This window comes from Brienomyrus brachyistius, chromosome 10, assembly GCF_023856365.1.
Source record: "Brienomyrus brachyistius isolate T26 chromosome 10, BBRACH_0.4, whole genome shotgun sequence".
NCBI lineage: Eukaryota > Metazoa > Chordata > Actinopteri > Osteoglossiformes > Mormyridae > Brienomyrus > Brienomyrus brachyistius.
This window is the reverse complement of record NC_064542.1, coordinates 19,700,667-19,723,015: the sequence shown is the minus strand read 5'-3', so window position 1 is coordinate 19,723,015 and position 22,349 is coordinate 19,700,667. Positions and strand designations below refer to the sequence as shown.

At 44.7% G+C, this 22,349-nt stretch overlaps 1 protein-coding gene, 1 long non-coding RNA gene and 1 pseudogene across 2 annotated transcripts; all 3 read right to left on the bottom strand.

Moving 5' to 3' along the window:
* Positions 1 to 9,242: 9,242 nt before the first annotated feature.
* LOC125750648 (sodium-coupled neutral amino acid transporter 3-like) lies at positions 9,243 to 10,729 on the bottom strand. Its single transcript, XM_049028794.1, has 6 exons — positions 10,565 to 10,729; positions 10,344 to 10,444; positions 10,072 to 10,196; positions 9,836 to 9,980; positions 9,598 to 9,701; positions 9,243 to 9,499 (listed from the first exon to the last, which is right to left on the bottom strand). The coding sequence occupies exons 2-6, from the start codon at positions 10,426 to 10,428 to the stop codon at positions 9,395 to 9,397; spliced, it is 564 nt and encodes a 187-aa protein (XP_048884751.1). The 5' UTR covers positions 10,429 to 10,444; positions 10,565 to 10,729; the 3' UTR covers positions 9,243 to 9,394.
* Positions 10,730 to 12,017: 1,288 nt separating this feature from the next.
* Positions 12,018 to 13,187, bottom strand: LOC125750649 (uncharacterized). Its single transcript, XR_007400391.1, has 3 exons — positions 12,934 to 13,187; positions 12,572 to 12,643; positions 12,018 to 12,124 (listed from the first exon to the last, which is right to left on the bottom strand). It is a non-coding gene; the product is annotated as an uncharacterized LOC125750649 (long non-coding RNA).
* A 1,502-nt stretch (positions 13,188 to 14,689) lies between these two features.
* Positions 14,690 to 17,145, bottom strand: LOC125750647 (sodium-coupled neutral amino acid transporter 3-like; annotated as a pseudogene).
* Between the last annotated feature and the right edge of the window lie 5,204 nt (positions 17,146 to 22,349).

Genomic DNA, 22,349 nt, shown 5'->3' with positions numbered 1-22,349 from the left:
AACACATTTCAGTAGCCATCTCCTGCAGATCCTGGTGTGGAGGGGGCTGAGGTCCTCTCTGGCACAGACCCTGTACATCCACTGTTTATATTTATACAGGGTGGGCCACTTATATGGATACACCTTAATAAAATGGTTGGTGATATTACCTTCCTGTTTGTGGCACATTAGTATATGTGAGGGGGAAATTTTTTCAAGATGGGTGGTGACCATGGTGGCCATTTTGAAGTCGGCCATTTTGGATCCAACTTTTGTTTTTTCAATAAGAGGGTCATGTGACACATCAAACTTATTGGGAATTTCACAAGAAAAACAATGGTGTGCTTGGTTTTAACGTAACTTTATTCTTTCATGATTTATTTAGAAACCAGAGGCATGTGGGCAAGTTTATCCAAAAGAGCTTTTGTGGGAGAAGCTCAGGTTTCTGCTGCTCTAGGCTCAGCCACTTTAAGGTGATTTCCTTGTTGCCTTCGACCTCCACCACTGTTAAGCACAGCAGCTGGGCTTGGTGCTCCTGCTTCTTTATTTCCACCTCCAGTTACTGGAGATGGATAGTGAGCAGGAGGTCATCCCTAGGCGAGCTGACATCAGTGAGATTCCCACGAAATCCCGGCTTGGACAACCCCTCACTGTTCTCTGCTGCCATGGCCATCGAGAGCGATCCGGATGCAGATGAGGAATCCCCAGAATCCCCCATGCAGACCACTTGCTTGATGGCACCACTGGGGACTACCACGTTAAAGAACCTCAGCAATTGCTAGGAAATCATCCTTTCGGCAGTGATCAAATTGTTCCTGAGTCGAGTCCAAACTGAATTACACCAAATCAAACCAACCCATTGTACAAACCCCAACCACATATGTTAGTCATACACACTGAAATATCCTTGCAGGGTCAGATTACCCTGGATGAGTCCACAAATTATGGTACGAATGCCAGTCTTGGGGGTTGGGGAGTAACAGAATAGATGTGTAGTGTGTGGGGCAGAACAAACACAGTGCACAAAACAGGTTATATAAACAGATTGTGTATTTACAACTTTGCTCACCACAGTGTAGGTACAGACTTTAAGAGTGACCCAGGCCAACACAACAAACAAAACAATCTACCCACCGAGTCCCAAACTAACTCACCTACCAAAGAAAAATGAAACAAAAGACAATCACTTCCACTGTCTCGCCATCGAAAGATACAAATAAATCGAGTGAAGAAAACACCAGACACAATTCACACTCAGAACATTAACACCAGGGGCTTGGCTTCCTGGTAGCCGGGAAGACAGGCAAAATGGTCAGTACAAAGGAAAGGCAAGTATGGAGAACAGGTGACCAAACGTCAGGGGGCAAAACAAAAGGCGATAAACCAGAAACCAAACAGATGAGCAAAACTGAGGAATCGGTCCCCACCTATACATAACCTGCAAGTGACAACCTCTGTCGAGAGACCCAGAGGTGGATCTCCGCGTTGGTTGGACAAAATGAAACACCAGCACGTACAGTGACAGACGTAATTTGCGCAATATGTGATGAACGCAAACCCTTGCGGCACGAACCCCAAGACTTTATGGCACGTAAGACTTTCATCTCTGCCTTGACCTCATGTAGTAGTGTGGTTCAAAACAGTCAAAGGACTATGACGAACTTGGCATTGGTCGGTGAATTACATAATACGTTCTGTCACATAAGTAGCTAAACAGAGCCACCTTGTGCAGTGGAGAGCGGAGTGAATGACAAATGAAATCAGGAAGTTCCACTGAAATGAAAATGACAAATGAAATTTAAGTTCCACTTAAATTTATATCCTACATTGCCATGCGATCAAGCTCAAATCATGCTGTGATCAATACTGTCCAGCTCTAGAAATGTGTAAGAAATACACCTTTGTAATAAAAAAACATGCATGGTTTCACATGCTGTATATTAATATAACTGATTTCTCTTCATATGGTCCAAGCCCACTGAGTACATGCTGGGTCACTTTGCTTTCAGAAGTTTTGTTTGGTGTCTTATTGTTACCACCAACCTACCCCCCATCCCCACCTTCCATTTCCTATTCCTGTGCAGAGTTCAGGCCAGTCAAATCACAAAAAAGTGTTTCCATTTCCGGAGTATAGTGCTAGTGGTGCTATTTGGTTTATGCAGTGACCCTGGAGCTTATCCCCAGGACAGAAACCAGGAGAACCTTGGATTAGACGAACCTTCTAAGCCAATAAGATGGCACACACAAATAGACTCACACAATCATAACTGTTTTAAACAGAAGTCAGAAGCATGCCTGGTTCTATATAATGTCCTCACATGCGAGTGTAATACAACTATTCACCATTAGGCTGCAGTGCCTAGTCATTAAATGACAAAAAGAAAGCAACCACACAAACGGAAAACTGTCTTACAGTCCTATTAAGGCATATTGATTTGTCTAAATATGCATAAATTAAATAACAAGTAGACATTAGAGGTGCATTGTAAATACTACAAGTAACAAATGCCGACAATAATTAAAATATATAAAAATATTAAGATGCCATTCATACCTAAGTACATTTCTTAAACTATACCTCTGAATTAGCATCTTTATACAAAGATTTTTTAGGCCTTTCCATTTTGGATTTTGTATAGACATGCATGACAAAATGTTCAGTGATTTTGGAATACCATTTCTGTAACAAATGTCTAGGTCGTATCTCATTTGAGGACCGTTGTGTGAAAATTTACCGTCATACTTATCCGCTTTACTTTATTCTGTAGGAGATGATCTGTGCAATGCTTTATCAGAACATCATATTTACCTTGGTACGTATTTGTAGCTGTTTGTTGGTGCTGTATGACCAAGTTAAAGGTTTCTGCTATTGATAGGTCTGTTTTTGTTTGCCATTGTCAGTGACAGTGAAATGCACGCACCTGCACTCTGCAAGCCACTTGCAGGTCCGCTGTGGTTTTGCACTGAGTCAAAGTGCAGGCCTTTCTGCGCTCTGGGCAGGCAGTGTGGTCTTGTCCCCCCGCTCCCCCCGCCCCTACCCAAAGTCTTTGTGGCTTTCAGCAGGACATCTATGTCATTTCTACTGCACGCTACATTTCACACTACTTTTCGAAACCAAAGTAGAAGCAGATACAATCGGCGTGTCGCTTTCCATTGAGTGGCATTTTGTTTTTTTATGTTTTCCTGTACACATCGTTTTATCACTGCCTGCAAAATCCAACAGCATTCAACAGAAATCAAATGAACCCTCAATCACTCTCACACCAAAAATAAACCAGTTTAGAGACTCTGAATATAGAACTATTCAAACTATTCACATGGATATGCCTTAACTAGTCCCTCAGAGCCTCACCAGGATCCTATACGGTCACACAGAGACTAACCAGCCCTCTTTATAGTGAAATGGAGTATTAACTAGTTTCTGTACAGATACACAGAGCCTGATCCGGTCTGTGTGCAGTTAGAGAGAATCGCATACAGTCACATAGTCTCACCAGGCTTCTATATAGCAGTCTTACCAAGCCTGTGTACTGTCAAATAGAGCGACATGGGTCCTTGTACAGTCACACTGTATCTCACAGGGTAAACTTCTATATAATCAACTGGAGTCTTACCAAGCCTGTGTAAAGCCATCGAGACCCTCCAGCCTCACCACACTTCTATACTGTTACACTCATGAGGCCTCATTATAGCGAAATATAGTCTTATCTAGTTTCCATACTGTCACACAGAACCTTGTGGGTCTGTTTATAGAGTCACATGGTATCAAACAGCATCTCTCTACAGTCGCAGAGTGTCTCATCAGGCGTCTGGATAGTCAAACGGAGTCTTACGAGGTGTGTTCTGTCAAACACCGTATCTCACAGGCTAGACTTTTATATAATCAAATGGATCTACCACGTCTGTGTATAGTTATACAGATCGTCACCTATGGCAGGATTATGGACGGGGCCAATAGGGCCAGTGTTCTAGGGTGGCCACAGAACATTAGTTTTCATGAGTGATAACATTTATAGTTCAAATTAAACACTACGATTCTAATATATAACCTGAGTAAACCACCAGGGCCTCAGATCCCGTGGCCTTCACAATGTATATAGTACAAGTCGACCAGGACGACACTCGGGCCCCTATGCAGTGAGTGTTGACCACCAGGGCTGTATACAGTGCATAAGGGCCCCTGGCCTGTATAAAGCAAGCTGACCACCTGGGCCCCTGGGGTCTTTTCCACATGCAGTGAGAGTTAACTACCATCGTTCCCAGGCCCCCAGCATATACATCGCGAACTGACTACCTGGGGCACTTGGTACATACTATGCAACTTGGTCCATACAGTGCAAGCTTAAAACAAGAGCACTTTATTAGAACTAATATTAATATTATTAATTTGTATCAAAGACATTCTTATAATTCATTGTAACACATTCATAAAATATTATAACCACGGCTATAGATATTTACAAAAAGGCATAACCCATTATAGCCATGTTTCTCATACATTATGAATGCTCCGGGAAGGTCTCATCTATAGCGCACTAGAAATACAATGACTGCTTTAAGTAAAGTGTTACCACATGTTTTTAGTAAAATTACCTCCTTACATGGTGAAATTATGGCCCGTAATGCTAGTTTGGTAACTTGTCAAGTAAAGCAGCTAGTTATTTTAACACAGCAAGCGAGCTGACATGTAACTAAGGTCTCAGTAATGAAGTGGACTCCAGACCCTTTACTTGTGCCCTGCCCAGGGGCCCTGACCTCATGGAGTCTATGTACAGTTACACAGAGCTGCCCCAGGCCTCTCTTTAGACAAATGCAGCCGTAACTAGTCTGCATACAGTCATACAGAGTTCAAAATATCTCCTGGTCCGTCATTTGCCTGTGAATACTGAGCACTAGACGGGAGGCACTTTCCCCCCCGAGACACGCAGGGGGACTGGAGGTGCCAGATGATTGAAAGTGCCTCCAGGCTAGTGTTCAGTATTCACAGGATCATACAGTATATGCAGGGGGGAAAGTGGGTACCTAACTGAAGGGAGCAGGACAAAGGGAGTCAACAGGAAGAAAGGGAGGGGTCTTCTGAAATGTTGGGGATTTTTCGGGTGCAAAGATTCTGAAAAATGTCCTTAATGCAGTGGAGAGCTCTCCCAATGATTTTGTTTTCTATGTGTAGGGGCCAGCGGTCTTGGATTTTTGCAGCTGACAGGCACAAATTGACAATCTGTGCAAATATTTGCGCAAATATGTTAATGCATTCAGATGGATAAAGTGCTGCATATTAAGCATTTTTTCAAAACATTTAAGGCTACCATCTGCACCTTTTAGCATGCAAGAGAGCATAATTAGCCCCTATTATATTATGCTATTAGTTTGTTATGACTGTGCCATTTGTGAATCTGTTTTAAGAAACAACCCACATAAAGGTGCATTTTAATGGCTGAGATACTTTAGGTTGCTTGACATTCCCCTTGACCACAGTGTGCACTTCTGCCGTCATCAACAGCAAACAGACCCCTGTTATTTTCCACTCCCGTTTAGGAGGGCAAGGTTCACACATCTCACTGCAGACAAACCACATGAAAACTCAAGTTTCCATGCACACGACAGCAACACAAACAGGCTTGACTCATTGTAATAGTCACAAAGCTACCTATCACACAATACTACGCTACATCACACAATAGCCTAGTAGCTTCAGAATAGCTTTAATATCCTATAAAATACAGGGATATAACCAGCCTGACTTTAGAGTAATATTGAATTATTTTGGAGTAATATTAAATATTTTTGTTAATAGTTCAATTAATAGGTGCTTTATATTGGGTGTCTTGTGATGCATTCCTGTAGCATTTATACAGAATCATTCAAAAAGGAAGACAAAGAAATGAAAGAAAGAAAATGACAACAGAGGAGAGGAGCCAAAAGCTCCCAAGTAGGGAGAAAAAAAAACTCTCCCCCATTCCATGACAGGAAAAGAAGAATGAGCTTGCTTGCTGAAACTAAGGCGTAAACTGGGGTCACGGTCAAAGTCCATGAATGAGTCAGTTCTCCACGCTGGCCTGTGTAGGGTGGCAGATTGAAGGCTGCACCCACCATGTTACAGTTCCTAAGTTGCATCCACGATGTCACCTCTCCATGGGACTGCAGCTCAGATGGTGCCCCCCCCGGTGAGACAATTCAAGATGATGCATTTTCACTATGTTGCATGGTGTCTAGTATGTGGTTTATGCTACCAGATGATGGAGCATTACAGTAATCTAACCTACTGAATACAAAAGCACATATTAGTTTCTCACTGTCTTAAATAGTAAGGAAACTTCATAGTATGGCAATGTGAGGTAGGTGCAGGAGGCACGCCGTCAACAATCCACATTGCATCCAAATGCAGTTTGAAATAGAGGCTTGTGTTTAAGATTTAAGGTTACGGACTGAGCTGTTGAGGGATAAGTCCAGCCCCTCAAAGTGGAGTGTGGAGATTATAGCAGACCTACCTGCAGACTTGCCTACAAACAACAGAGCACAACAATATCTGCAAGCTAGTGTGACTTACCTACTATACCACAAAATAATCATTTACTTGGCCGTAACAGATGAAAAGCAAGATGGACAGTTAGGCAAAAGGTGAAAGGTCACAGTGCAGAAGCACAGCCTCTGGAACATCTGACTAATGCGTGAGCAGTTACTGATAGCTGCTCGGTTCTAGAGGATGATGAACAGTTTATTACTGATGATAATATGTGGCCTGAAGGCCTTGAATTAAGTAGGTAAATCTCAAAGGGAAGTATAGTGTTTGGCACTCGAATCATATTCATGAGTTTTAAAAGATCCATCCATCTTGCCGTCCAACTTCCACACCACTTATCCAGTTTAGCATTGCAATGAGATTTTATACTCGACCCATCGAACTTCATCAGCCTGAAGTTTGTCCCAGGCAGTAGATGGCATGAGCCTTTAAAAAGAAAATTTAAAAATAATAGTTGTATGATGTGTACTGTGAACTATGAATAAGCATGTGTCCGACACCATGTTACGGAAATATTTTTTCCATATTTAGAAATAATATTTTATAGGTATATCTATTTTTGTTCCATTAATGCCACCTGCTGGTGGAGATTATGCTAGCTACAAGTCATAAGTGATCATGGTGCAGCGTGTGCCATTATTAATAAAGGAACTAATAACAAGGCAATGGCTCCCTCTTGTGACAGAACAGCATACTACATGCTGTGCTTTATATATATATATATATATATATATATATATATATATATACACACACACACACACACACACACACACACACACACACACACACACACACACACACACACACACACAGTATATTGTTTTGCAGTGGTTAGACGTTATTCGCATTTACTCTTACTTGGAAGAAGCTTTTGTTCAAAGTGACATACAAGTGTCAAATAGCACATTACAAGCATTCATGTTGTCAAGGGGTCAACTAGGCATAAGCACAGCTAGGCTGAGCTTCCAATGAACACCCAGGTAAGAACATAAGCGGTATTAGTGCAGGAGCTACACAACAGCGGAAAAGTAACTAGTACCAAAGTATTAACCTAAAATAAGACTATTCAAGGGCTAGTAAGTGCAACATAAGAGCATATAAGAACATAAAGAACCACCAGGTTAGTAGATGAAATCGTGGTGTTTCCTGAAGGTGGGGAGGGATTCTGCAGACTGAACGCGGTTTGGCAGCTCATTCCACCATCGGGAACCTTCTAAAGCGACACTATTCACACGGAGGAGGGAGCAGTACGTGAAATGTTCACTTATTAGGAAGCATTTAATAATCTCAATGTTTTGTAGCTGAATAAACTACAATGGCATTTGATATGATTTGAAATGCTGATACAAGCAAAAGAACTGATGTCAACCTGCTCCAGGAAGGGCTGTAAGCAAAGCCATACGATACAAAGAGGAGAGAAATGAACGGGAGGCTTTATATGGGCTAAGAGTGAAGATGTGCTAAATGTATGCAGTGTGGCGGAAAAGGGTAAAAATGAACTTCATCATAAAGGAAAGACACAAGAAAACATTCACAAATCAAAATCTTGGAAAGTACTACAACGCTGTGTGGGCTCTGGCATGATCTTAGAGCATCATTATAGGTCAGATTATAAAAAAAACAGTCTTACTGATGAGACACAGGTGAGGTAAAGGAAAGGTTATAGCAACATCCATCCATCAATTTTCCAAACCACTTATCCTACTGGGTCGCAGGGGGTCCCGGAAGCAATGGGCACGAGGCAGGGAACAACTCAGGATTGGGGGCCAGCCCATCACAGGCCACACTCACACACCATTCACTCACACATGCACTCCTACGGGCAATTTAGCAAGTCCAATTAGCCTCAGCATGTCTTTGGACTGTGGGGGGGAAACCGGAGTACCCGGAGGAAACCCCACGACCACATGGGGAAAACATGCAAACTCTGCACACATGTGACCCAGGCGGAGACTCGAACCTGGGTCCCAGAGGTGTAAGGTAACAGTGCTAACCACTGCACCACCTATAGCAACAGAGAATGCTTATAATAAGTGACTAAACACATTTAAGACGCAAACAGGGACTAACAAAGCTATATATATAGAACGGTGTACACTATATTTGACAAATGTTTCATGCAATGTAATGTCTTTTTGAATATTTATTATCAGTACATATGGATGAGTTTGTAGTTATAACATCAGTTCCAACAGCGAGGGGATTCAGAACCATGGACAGCAACAGTCCCTGAAGTCTATCCCCTTTGTACTTCTTTTGTTTTACAAGCTAAACAAACACGTTAAAAAAAAAAAAAAAAACACATTGACTCTTTAAATACTACAATCTTCGTACGTATAAGAAATGAATATAGCAAGCCTCACTAAAAATCAATTTTTAAGTACCTAACGTGTACTGAGAAGTTGATATTAGCCTGGCACAGAGAGGTTTAAGGTACTAAAACGGTCCCCCTACAGGCACAATCTCGTCATTGCATTGGGCTGCGAATCATTTAAGGTGGACTGGAAAATCCGAATAAGGAGCTGCGAATAAGTAGCCAACTTCAGCCTCGTGTTTATACTCCACCCCTGCAGCCGCCGGCAGATCTCGCTCCGCATCACGTCCGCCGCAGACAAGCCCAAGTCGAACGCACCCTGCTTTTCTGAGTGTAAGCAGCCAACATGTACTTCAGGGCGCAAACTGTTTCCAATATACATGTATGTATATATATATGGGGACATATATATATATATGTTTACAATATACAAAGAAAAAAAGCAGCATAAATGACTTAGAAAGGTACTGGAGAGTAGCGGCAGCAAAATGTGCCAGCGCTCACTCATCCAGGTACATCATTGCTAGTAATCGCTTTCAGCTATTAGCATGACATACAGTGGCCTCTGAACTTGGAAATCAATGTCCATCAGTGCCATGGGTTCCTGCAGACACCCAATCCATAATTATAAATGCGATGCTATTCACCATGAGCAGGAACCCAAGGCATGTAAAACAGGCAGCCTGACACGGAAAGGAGAGGGAGAAGAAATTAGAAAAACATCTTAGTGTAATTGATTACACACTTGAAGCAAGTTCTACTCTTGGGGAAAAGGATCTACCTGAATCTTTGCTCTGGATTTGAGTGGTTCCAGAGCTTCAGGAACAATTCTAATGTAGAACATGCCCGGCAGTATGAAGATCAGGTTTGATGCTGATGTGGCACCTGGAAAGTAAGAGACAAGGATTTGGTCAGATGAGGAGGTCATCTGTCTGAATAAACATCTATTAGTTCATGAGAATCTTTCTAGAAGTGTTTCAACTTGGTGTCTGGAAAGCTGATGAAGAGCCAAAACTGACCTATGACTCCAAAGATGTCCTTAATGTTGGGTACGAAGATGACCAGAATGTTGACTAAGACAAGAAGGCCGAAGGCAACACTGCTGTGACGCACCCAGTTGAAAGGCCTGTTAGGGACCAGGATTTGGAACAGGGCAGTCCGGATCTGTGGAGAGGTTCAGCGAGGAGAGTCAACAGTATGACCTTGTCCGCACTTCTTATAGCATATACAACTGGGAGGAGGGAAGGGGCCTTACTGGGAAGATGACCACGGGCACAGTGAGGATCACGGCCACCACCACAGCCAAACGCACACCCAGTATCAGGTGGTCTGCACTGCTGACTTTCTGATATGAATAGAGGAGCTCCGACTCCACCTCATCTGTGCACAAAATCAACCAAGCCGGGATATTAAAGAGTCCAAAACCAGAGCATCTCTGTCATCTTACAGGTTCTCCAATGCACTTACTGTATTATCATTTGTTCAAGGCTACATAACATGTACATAATGCCTTTCCCTTCCCCTTACCGTAAAAAGTCAGGTAGCCAAAGACAGCTGCAAGAAGGTACATAACAAACATGGCAAACACAGAGATGTTAGCCACAGTCTGCATGCGCTTCTTTGTCGGCCTGGTGAAGAAAGGCAGAGATGGAGAGACGCAGAAATCGTTAATGAAACTCGCAGACACTACTCACTACAACAGTTTCAACTGAGTCCGAGACAAAAAGTAAACAATGACAGAGTCCTACCTTAACAGCAGAGAAGAAATCCAGAACAGAGCTTGAAGCACACAGGTCAGACGCTCCTCCCACTTCTGCCGACTCACCTCCGATGTTGTTCAATGTTATGCTGCCAGCTGGCAGCACTTTTCCTGGAGTGCCAAAGGCCAGATTGCACAGGTCTTCATAGGCATGGATCCCAGTGCGTTGGAGAAACCACAGGACACAGGTTACAAATAAGTCACTGAAAATGAATTGTAGATAAACAATCTGCATGAGGACCATTTATACCATGTATGTCAGCCACGTGTTTCCAAATATAGCAGTACATTATCCTTGAGACACAGAGCAGAGAAATTAACTAGTCATCTATGCTAATCTTATCAAATGAAGCCTGGTGGAAAAGTGGATGTGTTTTACCTAGCCAGGCAGGGTTTGTGATATAATGCATGAGATGAGCAGCTTACCTACAATACCGGCGCTCCTGAGGAGAAGGTGGATGGAGTAGGCTGACAGGATGGCCATTAATGTCAGCAGGATCCTGTAGAGCATAGACAGGTATGGATAGACTGCACACACCATGTACTGCTAATTCCACAGCCCTCTGTCCTTCCTTTGGATACTCTATTGTCTGTCTAAGTATGGGTGTTATATAACGGAAACAGGACAACCGATGTTACGTTTTTGAGCCGTTTAATCAGCACTTGCTTATGCCTACATCCACATCATGTCGCTAATCCAAGAACACTATCCAGCCTCACGTCCCCTACTACGTCATATACTACAGGTACCTCCATGGCTCAAAATCCTAATACGTTACAATGGGGGAAATCAATCTTCAAAACCCAGAGTGAGTGGAACGGATGTGTACTCTTAATGACATCTTGTTTTTGATGTGTGATCACTTCTATTTGGGCTAATCCAGGATGGGATTGAAAGTTTATTACATTAATGTAGGCATGGGCGATCGTCAGTCGACTTATGCACTGCTTTTTGGAGCTACAAACGTTCCTGTTAACTTTAGGGATAACAAAAGAATGATGTCATGAAATTTACTGTAATAAAATCACTTTCAAATAAAACGAAATGCAACAAGTAAGACTTCTTTAATTCTTATACATGCAGTATTTCAGTCGGCACTTGGAGGAATAAGCTATAAGGACTAACGCACTTGTCAAGAATTCTGAAAAAAACTTGGTTCGCTGTACAGTTAACGTGCCATAACGGCGCTTGAAAATTTGAAATTACATGAAAACTCCTGAACATTCGCTAAAAAAAACTGTTTACTCCGTGCGGAGGCCAATATTGAACTAAACGTCAAACACATAAGATGGCGTATTTCACCATTTGATCACGGCTTTAGAAACCAAGTCGGAAGTCCGAACTGTAAATTAGGCTATGTACTGAAATTAAGAGATTACTACCTATATACATATTCATGTACTGAATCCAAAGGTTTTTGGTCGGCCGACATTTCAGTGCATCTGTGTCTTGTGATCCACCTGTTGCCTGTTCTTGTACCTGCCTTTGTGTGTTTTTCTGATTGCTCGTTGTCCTGCACCCTCACCGACTGGTTAATTGTCTGTTTGACTGAATGATAAACACGGCAAATTTACATCGTCAGCCATGTATAAGAGATGAGAAAAAGATTACTCCTGCCTCATGATGCTGAATAAATAATTCTAACAAAACTCTTTACTCATACCAGGCTCAAACAAATAAATGCTAATAAAATAACTCTCAACTACATAAAACATCTCACAATTTAAATTTCCATTTTGCAAGCTGAGCAACAATACTTAAAAATGTTCTTCGCGCCGTTTCTGGCTCAGTAAATTAGCTGTCTCGGCCATTTTGAAATTGTTAGCGGTTGTATATACTGTATGTTAGCTAGCCATCATCAATGGCGCCAAAATATTTTAATATAGAGTAAAATACACGGCCTGTTCTATTATAATATTAACTAAACCCGTGTTTAAAATAACAGCAGCAGAAGATTATTTTATCATCTAAATATGTTAAACGAAAACAACGTACTCCAAGAATCTTGTAAACGGTCACAGGCGCGAATCCTCTCCCTGTTCCAAACGTCTTCCCGCATTATATGTGCTAATTTGATATAAGAAAAGATAAAAATCTTCCAGGATACTTTTCGCACAAGGTACAGATTCACTGCACATTCTTAATACATTCATGATCGGTATCAACTTTAACGGAAAACGCTCCATATAGGTTTTGACTTAGTGACTTAAAATTCATGCATATGAAAAGGTTAATAACGTACGTGGTACATTTCTAACGACACGAGTATTGTGAAAAAAAATTAAATAATACAACAAATATTCCGCCTGAAGCTGCATATAACTTTTATGAAGAGAGCCAACTTAGATGGAACTTACCATTTAAAAAACTTGCAGCTTTCTCCATTATTCAGAAACATAATCAGTTTCACAACGGAATGTTCAAATTAGGAACTGCGTTAACAGCGAAAAAATTAACTGCATGTAATAACTACCGTAGAAACGGAGTTATAAGTGTTGCTTGCATCGTCTCTGAGAAACGGAAGCGTTCAGTGGCCACTGACTTGCGGATTTTTAGCGATTCACAGTTAAATTATTATGATGGAAAAACATTTTATGTACAACCGTATACAATAAAGTGAGACTATTGGCTGGCAGCTAAAGTAGATGATGCCTTTTTTAAAAGAGCTAACACTAAGTGTGTGTACAACAGTTCAATCTACATAAATTGTGTTGACTGCATGTGTGTAAAATTTTGAATTCTTCAAAAACAGTTTTATTTAACATCGACACAAGATGTGTATAAACTAAAGCACTACATGTAATCTGTAATTTTTCTACGCATTCTTTCTAAGAGTGCAGGGATCTACCTAAATGGAATGCGCATTCACCTTTAAAAGCGATTCGTGCGGCGGTCGACTGTTCTACAAATGTACTTATTTTATGTGCATTTGTGCTGAACAAGAAACGATCGGGCATTTTAACTTGTATGCTTCATTTGCGGTATAAAGGTTAAAATGTACTGTAACGTACTTATTTGCGCTGCCGCGACAATCGATTGCTGCGCGCATTGCTTTTAAAGGTGATTACATATTTTTTAAACTTCGCCAGCCGCATCGAAGTCCTCCTGGGGCCGAAACTTCGAGAACCCTCTAAAGTATAGCAAATCCTTCATGTATTTTACAAAGACGGACGGCATCTGTTTGCTTATATCATCAAACGTGGGAAAACGTGTTATGCTCTGATGAAACCAAGGTTGATCTTGGCCACAATTCCAAAAGGTATGTTTGACACAAAAGCAGCACTGCGCATCACCAAAAGAACACCATACCCACGGTGAACCATGGGGGGACGGCATCATACCCACGAGGAAGCATGGTGGGGGCAGCATCATGCTTTGGGTTTGTTTTTCTTCTGGAACTGCAGATTTAGTCAAGTTGGGGGGGATTATGAACAGTTCCAAATACCAGTCAATTTTTAAATGATGATAAATATATTAATTTGAAATCATTCCTGAATGGGGTGTGAGTGTGCCCTGCGATGGGCTGGCCCCCCATCCTGGGTTGTTCCCTGCCTCGTGCCCATTGCTTCCGGGATAGGCTCCGGACCCCCCGCGACCCAATAGGATAAGCGGTTTGGATAATGGATGGATGGACTGTTGCATGTGTGTCGATAAATATCACGATATATATCACAATCCTCCCCCTCAGCCTGGGAAAGTTCAGTCCCTCTCAATGTCAAATTCCATCCAATGTGGCAGACTTCATCAAACTGTAGCAGAGCAGGTAATAGTCATTCATAAAGCAGCATCTTATCTGAGCTCTACGACCTGCTCTTCACTCTCTGTCCCTTTTTAAATGAGATCAGCACACTGGGGGGCGTAAGGAGCCCACTTGGTCGTCGCCTTCCAGCCTATACTAACCTCGGTTTTTGTTCTTTAAAGCTTTTACTTTCACACTGACTAATACTGGAAAATAGTAAAATGCTTCTTCGGTTTTTGCAGTCTGGGTCAGTCATTTTGAAAAGAACAAAACCTTATAAAAAGACATGCTTTATTTTTATAAAAAGAATTTCATGAATACATGCATATTTACAGGGTAAGTTACAGCATGGCATACAGCCTCTGAACTGGAAATCAATGTCCATCAGTGCCTTGGGTTCCTGCAGACACCCAATCCATAATTATAAATGCGATGCTCATCACCATGAGCAGGAACCCTAAGCCTGATAAAACAGGCAGCCTGACACGGAAAGGAGAGGGAGAAGAAAATTAGAAAAACATCTTGGTGTAATTGATTACACACTTGAAGCAAGTTCTACTCTTGGGGAAAAGGATCTACCTGAATCTTTGCTCTGGATTTGAGTGGTTCCAGAGCTTCAGGAACAATTCTAATGTAGAACATGCCCGGAAGTATGAAGATCAGGGTTGATGCTGATGTGGCCCCTGGAAAGTAAGAGACAAGGATTTGGTCACGTGAGGAGGGTCATCTGTCTGAATAAACATCCATCAGTTCATGAGAATCTTTCTAGACGTATTTCAACTTGGTGTCTGGAAAGCTGATGAAGAGCCAAAACTGACCTATGACTCCAAAGATGTCCTTAATGTTGGGTACGAAGATGACCAGAGTGTTGACTAAGACAAGAAGGCCGAAGGCAACACTGCTGTGACGCACCCAGTTGAAAGGCCTGTTAGGGACCAGGATTTGGAGTAGGGCAGTCCGGATCTGTGGAGAGGTTCAGCGAGGAGAGTCAATACTGCGACCTTGTCCGCACTTCTTATAGCATATACAACTGGGAGATGGGAAGGGGCCTTACTGGGAAGATGACCACGGGCACGGTGAGGATCACGGCCAACAACACAGCCAAACGCACGCCCAGTATCAGGTGGTCTGCACTGCTGACTTTGTGATATGAATAGAGGAGCTCCGAATCCACCTCATCTGTGCACAAAACCAACCAAGCCGGGATATTAAACAGTCCAAAACCAGAGCATCTCTGTCATCTTACAGGTTCTCCAATGCACTTACTGTATTATCATTTGTTCAAGGCTACATAACATGTACATAATGCCTTTCCCTTACCGTAAAAAGTCAGGTAGCCAAAGACAGCTGCAAAAAGGTACATAACAAATATGGCAAACACAGAGGTGTTAGCCACAGTCTGCATGCGCTTCTTTGTCGGCCTGGTGAAGAAAGGCAGAGATGGAGAGATGCAGAAATCGTTAATGACTGTGAAGTCTGTCAATGAAGTATACTCATACATACAAATCTAACAGCAGCTCAATGACATTCATGCAATATGATGTCACTATAGTATCTAAATGATATATTTCACAATTGTATAGGTTTTCACAGAAAACAAAGTGAAATTGTTAGATTAAGACTAATTAAAAAGCATTAATCTTAATATAGCGGGTTTTATTTGATGGACTCGCTTCTGGAGTTCTGTGTAGATCGGCAGAACTACTGGCTGGCAGACAAAGGCAAACGCCAAGATAGGGATGGTATATGCTGTCTGTAACCCAAAGGCAAGGGGGTAGGGACATAAGTTCAGTATGTACTCCAGGCTCCGCATTCAACCTGAAAGCATGGCAACACAATAAACCGCCTGACCCTTGAGTTAAAGGTGACCAATTTGGCCTCGCATACGCCATCCTCCGTAGTACTGTTGACCATATCTTGTGAGGCTTCACTCAGGTCATGGTTTCCCAAAGGACAGCCAATGATGATTTTTTTGTAGATTACCTGCAAAACAACACAGAACTGTGTCCCGTGCTTGCTCAGGCTTTCTTTAACCTTTGGTGTCCATAAAATAAATCTTAATTTCCTCCTAATACACCCCTCCCCCACTTACACCCTGCCATCCCCCTCCCCTACTTAGAAAAATGAGGAGGAACACCATGCAGGTCAAAGAAAACCCGCTGGTGTAGCCAAGGTAGCCTGTAGTTTGGTTAGGATAAAAACAAAAGTAAAATAAAGATGAATTAATTGAGTTAAGGAAATGTTTTAATACCAGCTTGTCTGCAGTACCACTGAATAATAATACGGGAGACTGGTAGTTTAATATCAATGTGGAGAGGAACCAGTGCAGGCGGAGTAGACTCACCAAGCTGTCGCATGAGAGTAAGAGGTAGGATTATTGTCAGGCTGACAATAATCACCAGGTATTCGCCTTTGAGATACCATTCTCTGTGAACAAGACAGATTGTGCATCAGGCAAGGAGCTTCATAATCCTAAACCAGGCAGGAGCACCTTCATTGCTGAAATGTCATAGCAGCAATTGAATAGTGTTCAGCTTGTAAGAAAGGCTATTCAATGGTGCTGTATAATTCCGTGAGATTAAAGTTAGTTGTATTAGGTTAGTTGGCTGGGCACAAATTGAACCAAGTGATTATGAAAGAAAAAATAATTCTGTAAATCATAAGATTTACGTATTTTAGGATTACTAACAGAAGCCTTATTGCTTAACTACTACTGTACATCTACTGGGCCAGTGTGTTCCAGCACTCATCGGGAGTCAAATGGGGTTCCCAGAAAGGCTTCAATGATCAATGGCAACTCTGACTTGATAATAAATAAGTAACTGGCCATGGCTGGAGACAAAAAGAGCAACAGGTCAGGAAACCATAACAGAAACTGACTCTCTTTTCAGTGTATATACTCCAGGTTATGTCTGACAGGCAAATGTCTACAGCAGTCTACTTCATGAAAAATATGCACGGTTGTCAGATTTGCCAGCACATCAAAGCACAACACAGGTCATCCAACGTTGGTCACCAGGGAGGCGTCCAGGAGGCATCCTAATCAGATGCTCAAGCCACCTCATCTGGCTCCTCTCAGTCCCTCCCGAATGACTGAGCTCCTCACCCTATCTCTAAGGGAGAGCCCAGCCACTCTGCGGAGAAAACTCATTTCGGCCGCTTGCACTTGCGATCTCATTGTTTCGGTCACTACCCATAGCTCTTGACCATAGGTGAGGGTAGGAACATAGATCGAATGGTAAATCGAGAGCTTTGCCTTTTGGCTCAGCTCCTTCTTCACCATGACAGACCGATGCAGCGCCCGCATCACTGCTGATACCGCACCGATCCGCCCGTCGATCTCCCGCTCCATCCTTCCCTCACTCGTGAACAAGACCCCGAGACACTTAAACTCCTCCACTTGGGGAAGGACCCCCGACCCGGAGAGAGCACTCCACCCTTTTCCGGCTGAGGACCATGGTCTTGGATTTGGAGGTGCTGATTTTCATCCCAGCCGCCTCACATTTGGCTGCGAACTGCTCCAATGAAAGCCGAAGGTCACGGTCTGATGAGGCCAACAGAACCACATCGTCTGCAAAAAGCAGAGACCTTATCCTGAGGTCACCAAACCGGACACCCTCAACGCCCTGGCTGCGCCTAGAAATTCTGTCCATAAAAGTTATGAACAGAATCGGTGCCAAAGGGCAGCCCTGGCGGAGTCGAACCCTCACCGGGAACGAGTCCGATTTACTGCCGACAATACGGACCAAGCTCTTGCACCGGATGTACAGGGACCGAACAGCCCTTATAAGGCAGCCCGGCACCCCATACTCCCGGAGCACTCCCCACAGGACTCCCCATAGGCCTTCTCCAAGTCCACAAAACACATGTAGACTGTTTGGGCTAACTCCCACGCACCCTCCAGGACCCTGCCGAGAGTATAGAGCTGGTCCACTGTTCCACGGCCAGGGCAAAAACCACACTGCTCCTCCTGAATCCGAGGTTCGACTATCCGACGGACCCTCCTCTCCAGCACCCCCGAATAGACCTTACCAGGGAGGCTGAGTAGTGTGATCCCCCTATAGTTGGAACACACCCTCCGGTCCCCCTTCTTGAAGAGGGGGACCACCACCCCGGTCTGCCAATCCAGAGGCACCACCCCCGATGTTCATGTAATGCTGTGGATGCGTGTCAACCAAGACAGCCCCGCAACATCCAGAGCCTTGTGGAACTCCAGGCGGATCTCATCCACCCCCGGGGCCCGGCCACCGAGGAGCTTTTTAACTACCTCGGCGACCTCTGCCTCAGAGATAGGTTAGTCCGCCCCCAAGTCCTCAGACTCTGCTTCCTCATTGGAAGGCGTGTCGGTGGGATTGAGGAGGTCTTCGAAGTATTCCTTCCACCGACCCACAACGTCCCGAGCTGAGGTCAGCAGCGCACCATCCCCACTATAAACAGTGTTGATGCTGCACCGCTTTCCTGCCCTGAAAAGCCAGATGGTGGACCAGAATCTTCTTGAAGCCATCCGGAAGTCGTTCTCCATAGCCTCGCCAAACTCCTCCCATACTCGAGTTTTTGCCTCAGCGACCACCGAAGCCGCGTTCTGCTTAGCCTGCCGGTACCTATCAGCCGCCTCCAGAGTCCCACAGGCTAAAAAGGCCCGATAGGACTCCTTCTTCAGCTTGACAGCATCCCTCACCGCCGGTGTCCACCAGCGGGTTCGGGGATTGCCGCCGCGAAAAGCACCGGGCATCTTACGGCCACAGCTCCGGTCAGCCACCTCAACAATGGAGGCATGGAACATGGCCCATTCGGACTCAATGTCCTCCGCCTCCCCCAGGACATGGGTGAAGTTCTGCCGGAAGTTGGAGTTGAAGCTTCTCCTGACAGGGGATTCCACCAGGCGTTCCCAGCAGACCCTCACTATACGCTTGGTGGTGATCAGTTGACAACTCCGCCTCTCTCCTTACCCGAGTGTCCAATACATGTGGCCACAAGTCCGATGACATGACCACAAAGTTGATCATCGAACTGCGGCCTAGGGTGTCCTGGTGCCAAGTGCACATATTGACACCCTTATGCTTGAACATGATGTTCATTATGGATAATCCGTGACAAGCACAGAAGTCCAATAACAAAACACCACTCAGGTTCAGATGGGGGGGAGGGGCGTTCCTCCCAATCACGCCCCTCCAGGTCTCACTATCTCACTTGCCCACGTGAGCATTGAAGTCCCCCAGTAGAACACGAGAGTCCCCGGGAGGAGCGCTCTCCAACACCCCTTCCAAGGACTCCAAAAAGGGTGGGTATTCTGAACTGCTGTTTGGTGCATAAGCGCAAACAACAGTCAGGACCCGTCCCCCCACCCGAAGGCGAAGGGAGGATACCCTTTCATCCACCGCGGTAAACCCCAATGTACAGGCTCCCAGCCAAGGGGCAATAAGTATGCCCACACCTGCTTGGTGCCTCTCCCCGTGAGCAACTCCAGAGTGGAAGAGGGTCCAACCCCCTTCCAGGAGACAGAAGTTACAGAGCCCAAGCTGTGTGTCGAGGTGAGCCCGACTACATCTAGTTGGAACCTCACAGCCTCGCACACCAGCTCAGGCTCCGTCCCCACAAGAGAGGTCACATTCCATGACCCTAGAGCTAGCTTCTGCAGCCGAGGATCAGACCGCCAAGGTCCCCGCCTTCGGCTACTGCCCAACTCACACTGCACCCGACCCCTTTGGCCCCTCGTACAGGTGGTGAGCCCATTGGAGGGGGGACCCACATGCCTTCTTCAGGCTGTGCCCGACCTGGCCCCATGGGTGTAGGCCTGGCCACCAGGTGCCCGTCATCGATCCCCACCCCCAGGCCTGGCTTCAGGAGGGGGCCCCGGTGACCCTCTCTAAGGCTGAGCCCAAACACCCTGCAGAAGAAGCTCATTTAGGCCACTTGTATCCGTGATCTCATTCTTTTGGTAACTACCCAGAGCTCATGGCTATAGGTGAAGGTAGGAACATAGATCGATTGGTAAGTTGGGAATTTGCCTTCTGGCTCAGCTCCCTCTTCACCAAAACGGTACAGCATCCGCATTACTGCCACTTGTGGACAAGACCCCAAGATACTTGTACTGCTTCTGGTAGAGGAGTTTCTCATCCCCCCACCAGGGCAGGGCAATCCACCCTTTTCTGGTTGAGATCCATGGCCTCAGCCTTGGAGGTGCTGATATTCATCTCGGCCACCTCACACTCAGCTGCAAACCCCCCCAGTGCATGGTGAACGTCACAGCCCGATGATGCCAACAGGACCACATCATCTGCAAAAAGCAAACACCCAATCCTGAGGCACCTGAACTGAACCCCCCCCCTCTGGCTCTTGGCTATGCCTAGAGATTCTGTCCATAAAAATTGTGAACAGAACTGGTGACAAAGGGCAGCCCTGGCAGAGCCCTACACCCACTAAGAATGAGTCTGACTTACTGCTTGCATTGCGAACCAAGCTTTTGCTCCGATTGAACAGGGATTTGATGGCTCTCAACAACAGACCTGGTACCCCATACTTCTGGGACACCCCCCACAGGGCCCCCCTAGGGACATGGTCATATGCCTTTTCCAAACCCACAACACACATGTAGGCTGGTTGGGCAAACTCCCACAAACCCACCAATATTCTTGTGAGGGTGAAAAGATGATCCAGTGTTTCATGACCAGGACAGAATCCGCATTGTTCCTCCTGGATCTGAGGTTCAACCAACGGACGGACCCTCCTCTCCAGTACCCCGGCATAGACCTTCCCAGGGAGACTGAGGAGTGTGATTACCCTGAAGTTGGACACATCCTCTGTTCCCCTTTCTTAAACATTGGGACCACCACTCCGGTCTGCCAGTCCAAAGGCACTGTCATTGATTTCATCGTGAATGAAATAACAGCAGTGAAAGTACTGATGGCATTTAGAAGTTATGCTCTAATGGCTGTTCCAGAGAAATCCCAAGACCTGCCCCACACATGATCACCAAAGGAGGCATTTGGCCTCCTTCCTGTAACTCTGGTCAGTCCAGCATTTGGAACTGACTCACATTCCTTCCTCCTCATGTCAAGTGGCCTTTATTGTAATTTCAACCATATACAGTGATCAGACAGCATTCCTCCAGGACCATGGTACTATGTACCATCAGCACACGACTACATAAAGTGTAAGTGTGCAAAATGCACATACTGGATGGGTAAAAGTACTGGGTGTTTTTCACTAACCTGATTTATAAAAAAACATTTAAGATTCTAAATTACCAGCGTAAATTAAGATGATTGTTCAAATAGGTATTTAAATTACTTGATGCTTCAATACGAGGGCGCCATGGTGGTGCAGTGGTTAGCACTGTTGCCTCACACCTCTGGGACCCGGGTTCGAGTTTCCGCCTGGGTCACATGTGTGGAGTTTGCATGTTCTCCCCATGTCGTCATGGGGTTTCCTCCGGGTACTCTGGTTTCCCCCCATAGTCCAAAAACATGCTGAGGCGAATTGGACTTGCTAAATTGCCCCTAGAAATGCATCTGTGAGTGAATGGTGTGCGTGTGTGCCCTACGATGGGCTGGCCCCCCATCCTGGGTTGTTCCCTGCCTCGTGCCCATTGCGATGGGCTGGCCCCCCATCCTGGGTTGTTCCCTGCCTCGTGCCCATTGCTTCCGGGATAGGCTCTGGACCCCCTGCGACCCAGTAGGATAAGTGGTTTAGAAAATGGATGGATGGATGCTTCAACACAACTGTCATATATTGTTTGCTGTTGTGTATTCTGCCAAACGAGTATATAACCTTTGTTACCACCTGGTGGTGTAACTGCAGTATTGCAAGATCAATTAATTATATGCACTCTGCTGAAACCATAGACAGGAAGCTGGCCCTGAAATTTCTCCCTTCCTGCATGTCCTCATGAAGCCAGCAGGAGGCACCAGCAGTATTACATTGGGCTCTAAAGCACAAATTAGACTTTTCCACTGCTGTGGATCTTTCCCAAGAGGAGGAAGATGAACCTCTTTGTCTCAGTGCTAGTGATTGTAAGGCCATTTCCTCTGCAAT

Bases quoted from the DNA above. Each gene is read 5' to 3' on its own strand.
- LOC125750648 (XM_049028794.1), bottom strand. From the start codon at position 10,428: ATGCAGACTGTGGCTAACATCTCTGTGTTTGCCATGTTTGTTATGTAC. The intron at 10,197-10,343 runs GTAAGGGGAAGG...TTTTGTGCACAG, and splicing joins TGGCTACCTGACTTTTTACG to ATGAGGTGGAGTCGGAGCTC. The intron at 9,500-9,597 runs GTAGATCCTTTT...TTTCCGTGTCAG, and splicing joins AATCCAGAGCAAAGATTCAG to GCTGCCTGTTTTACATGCCT.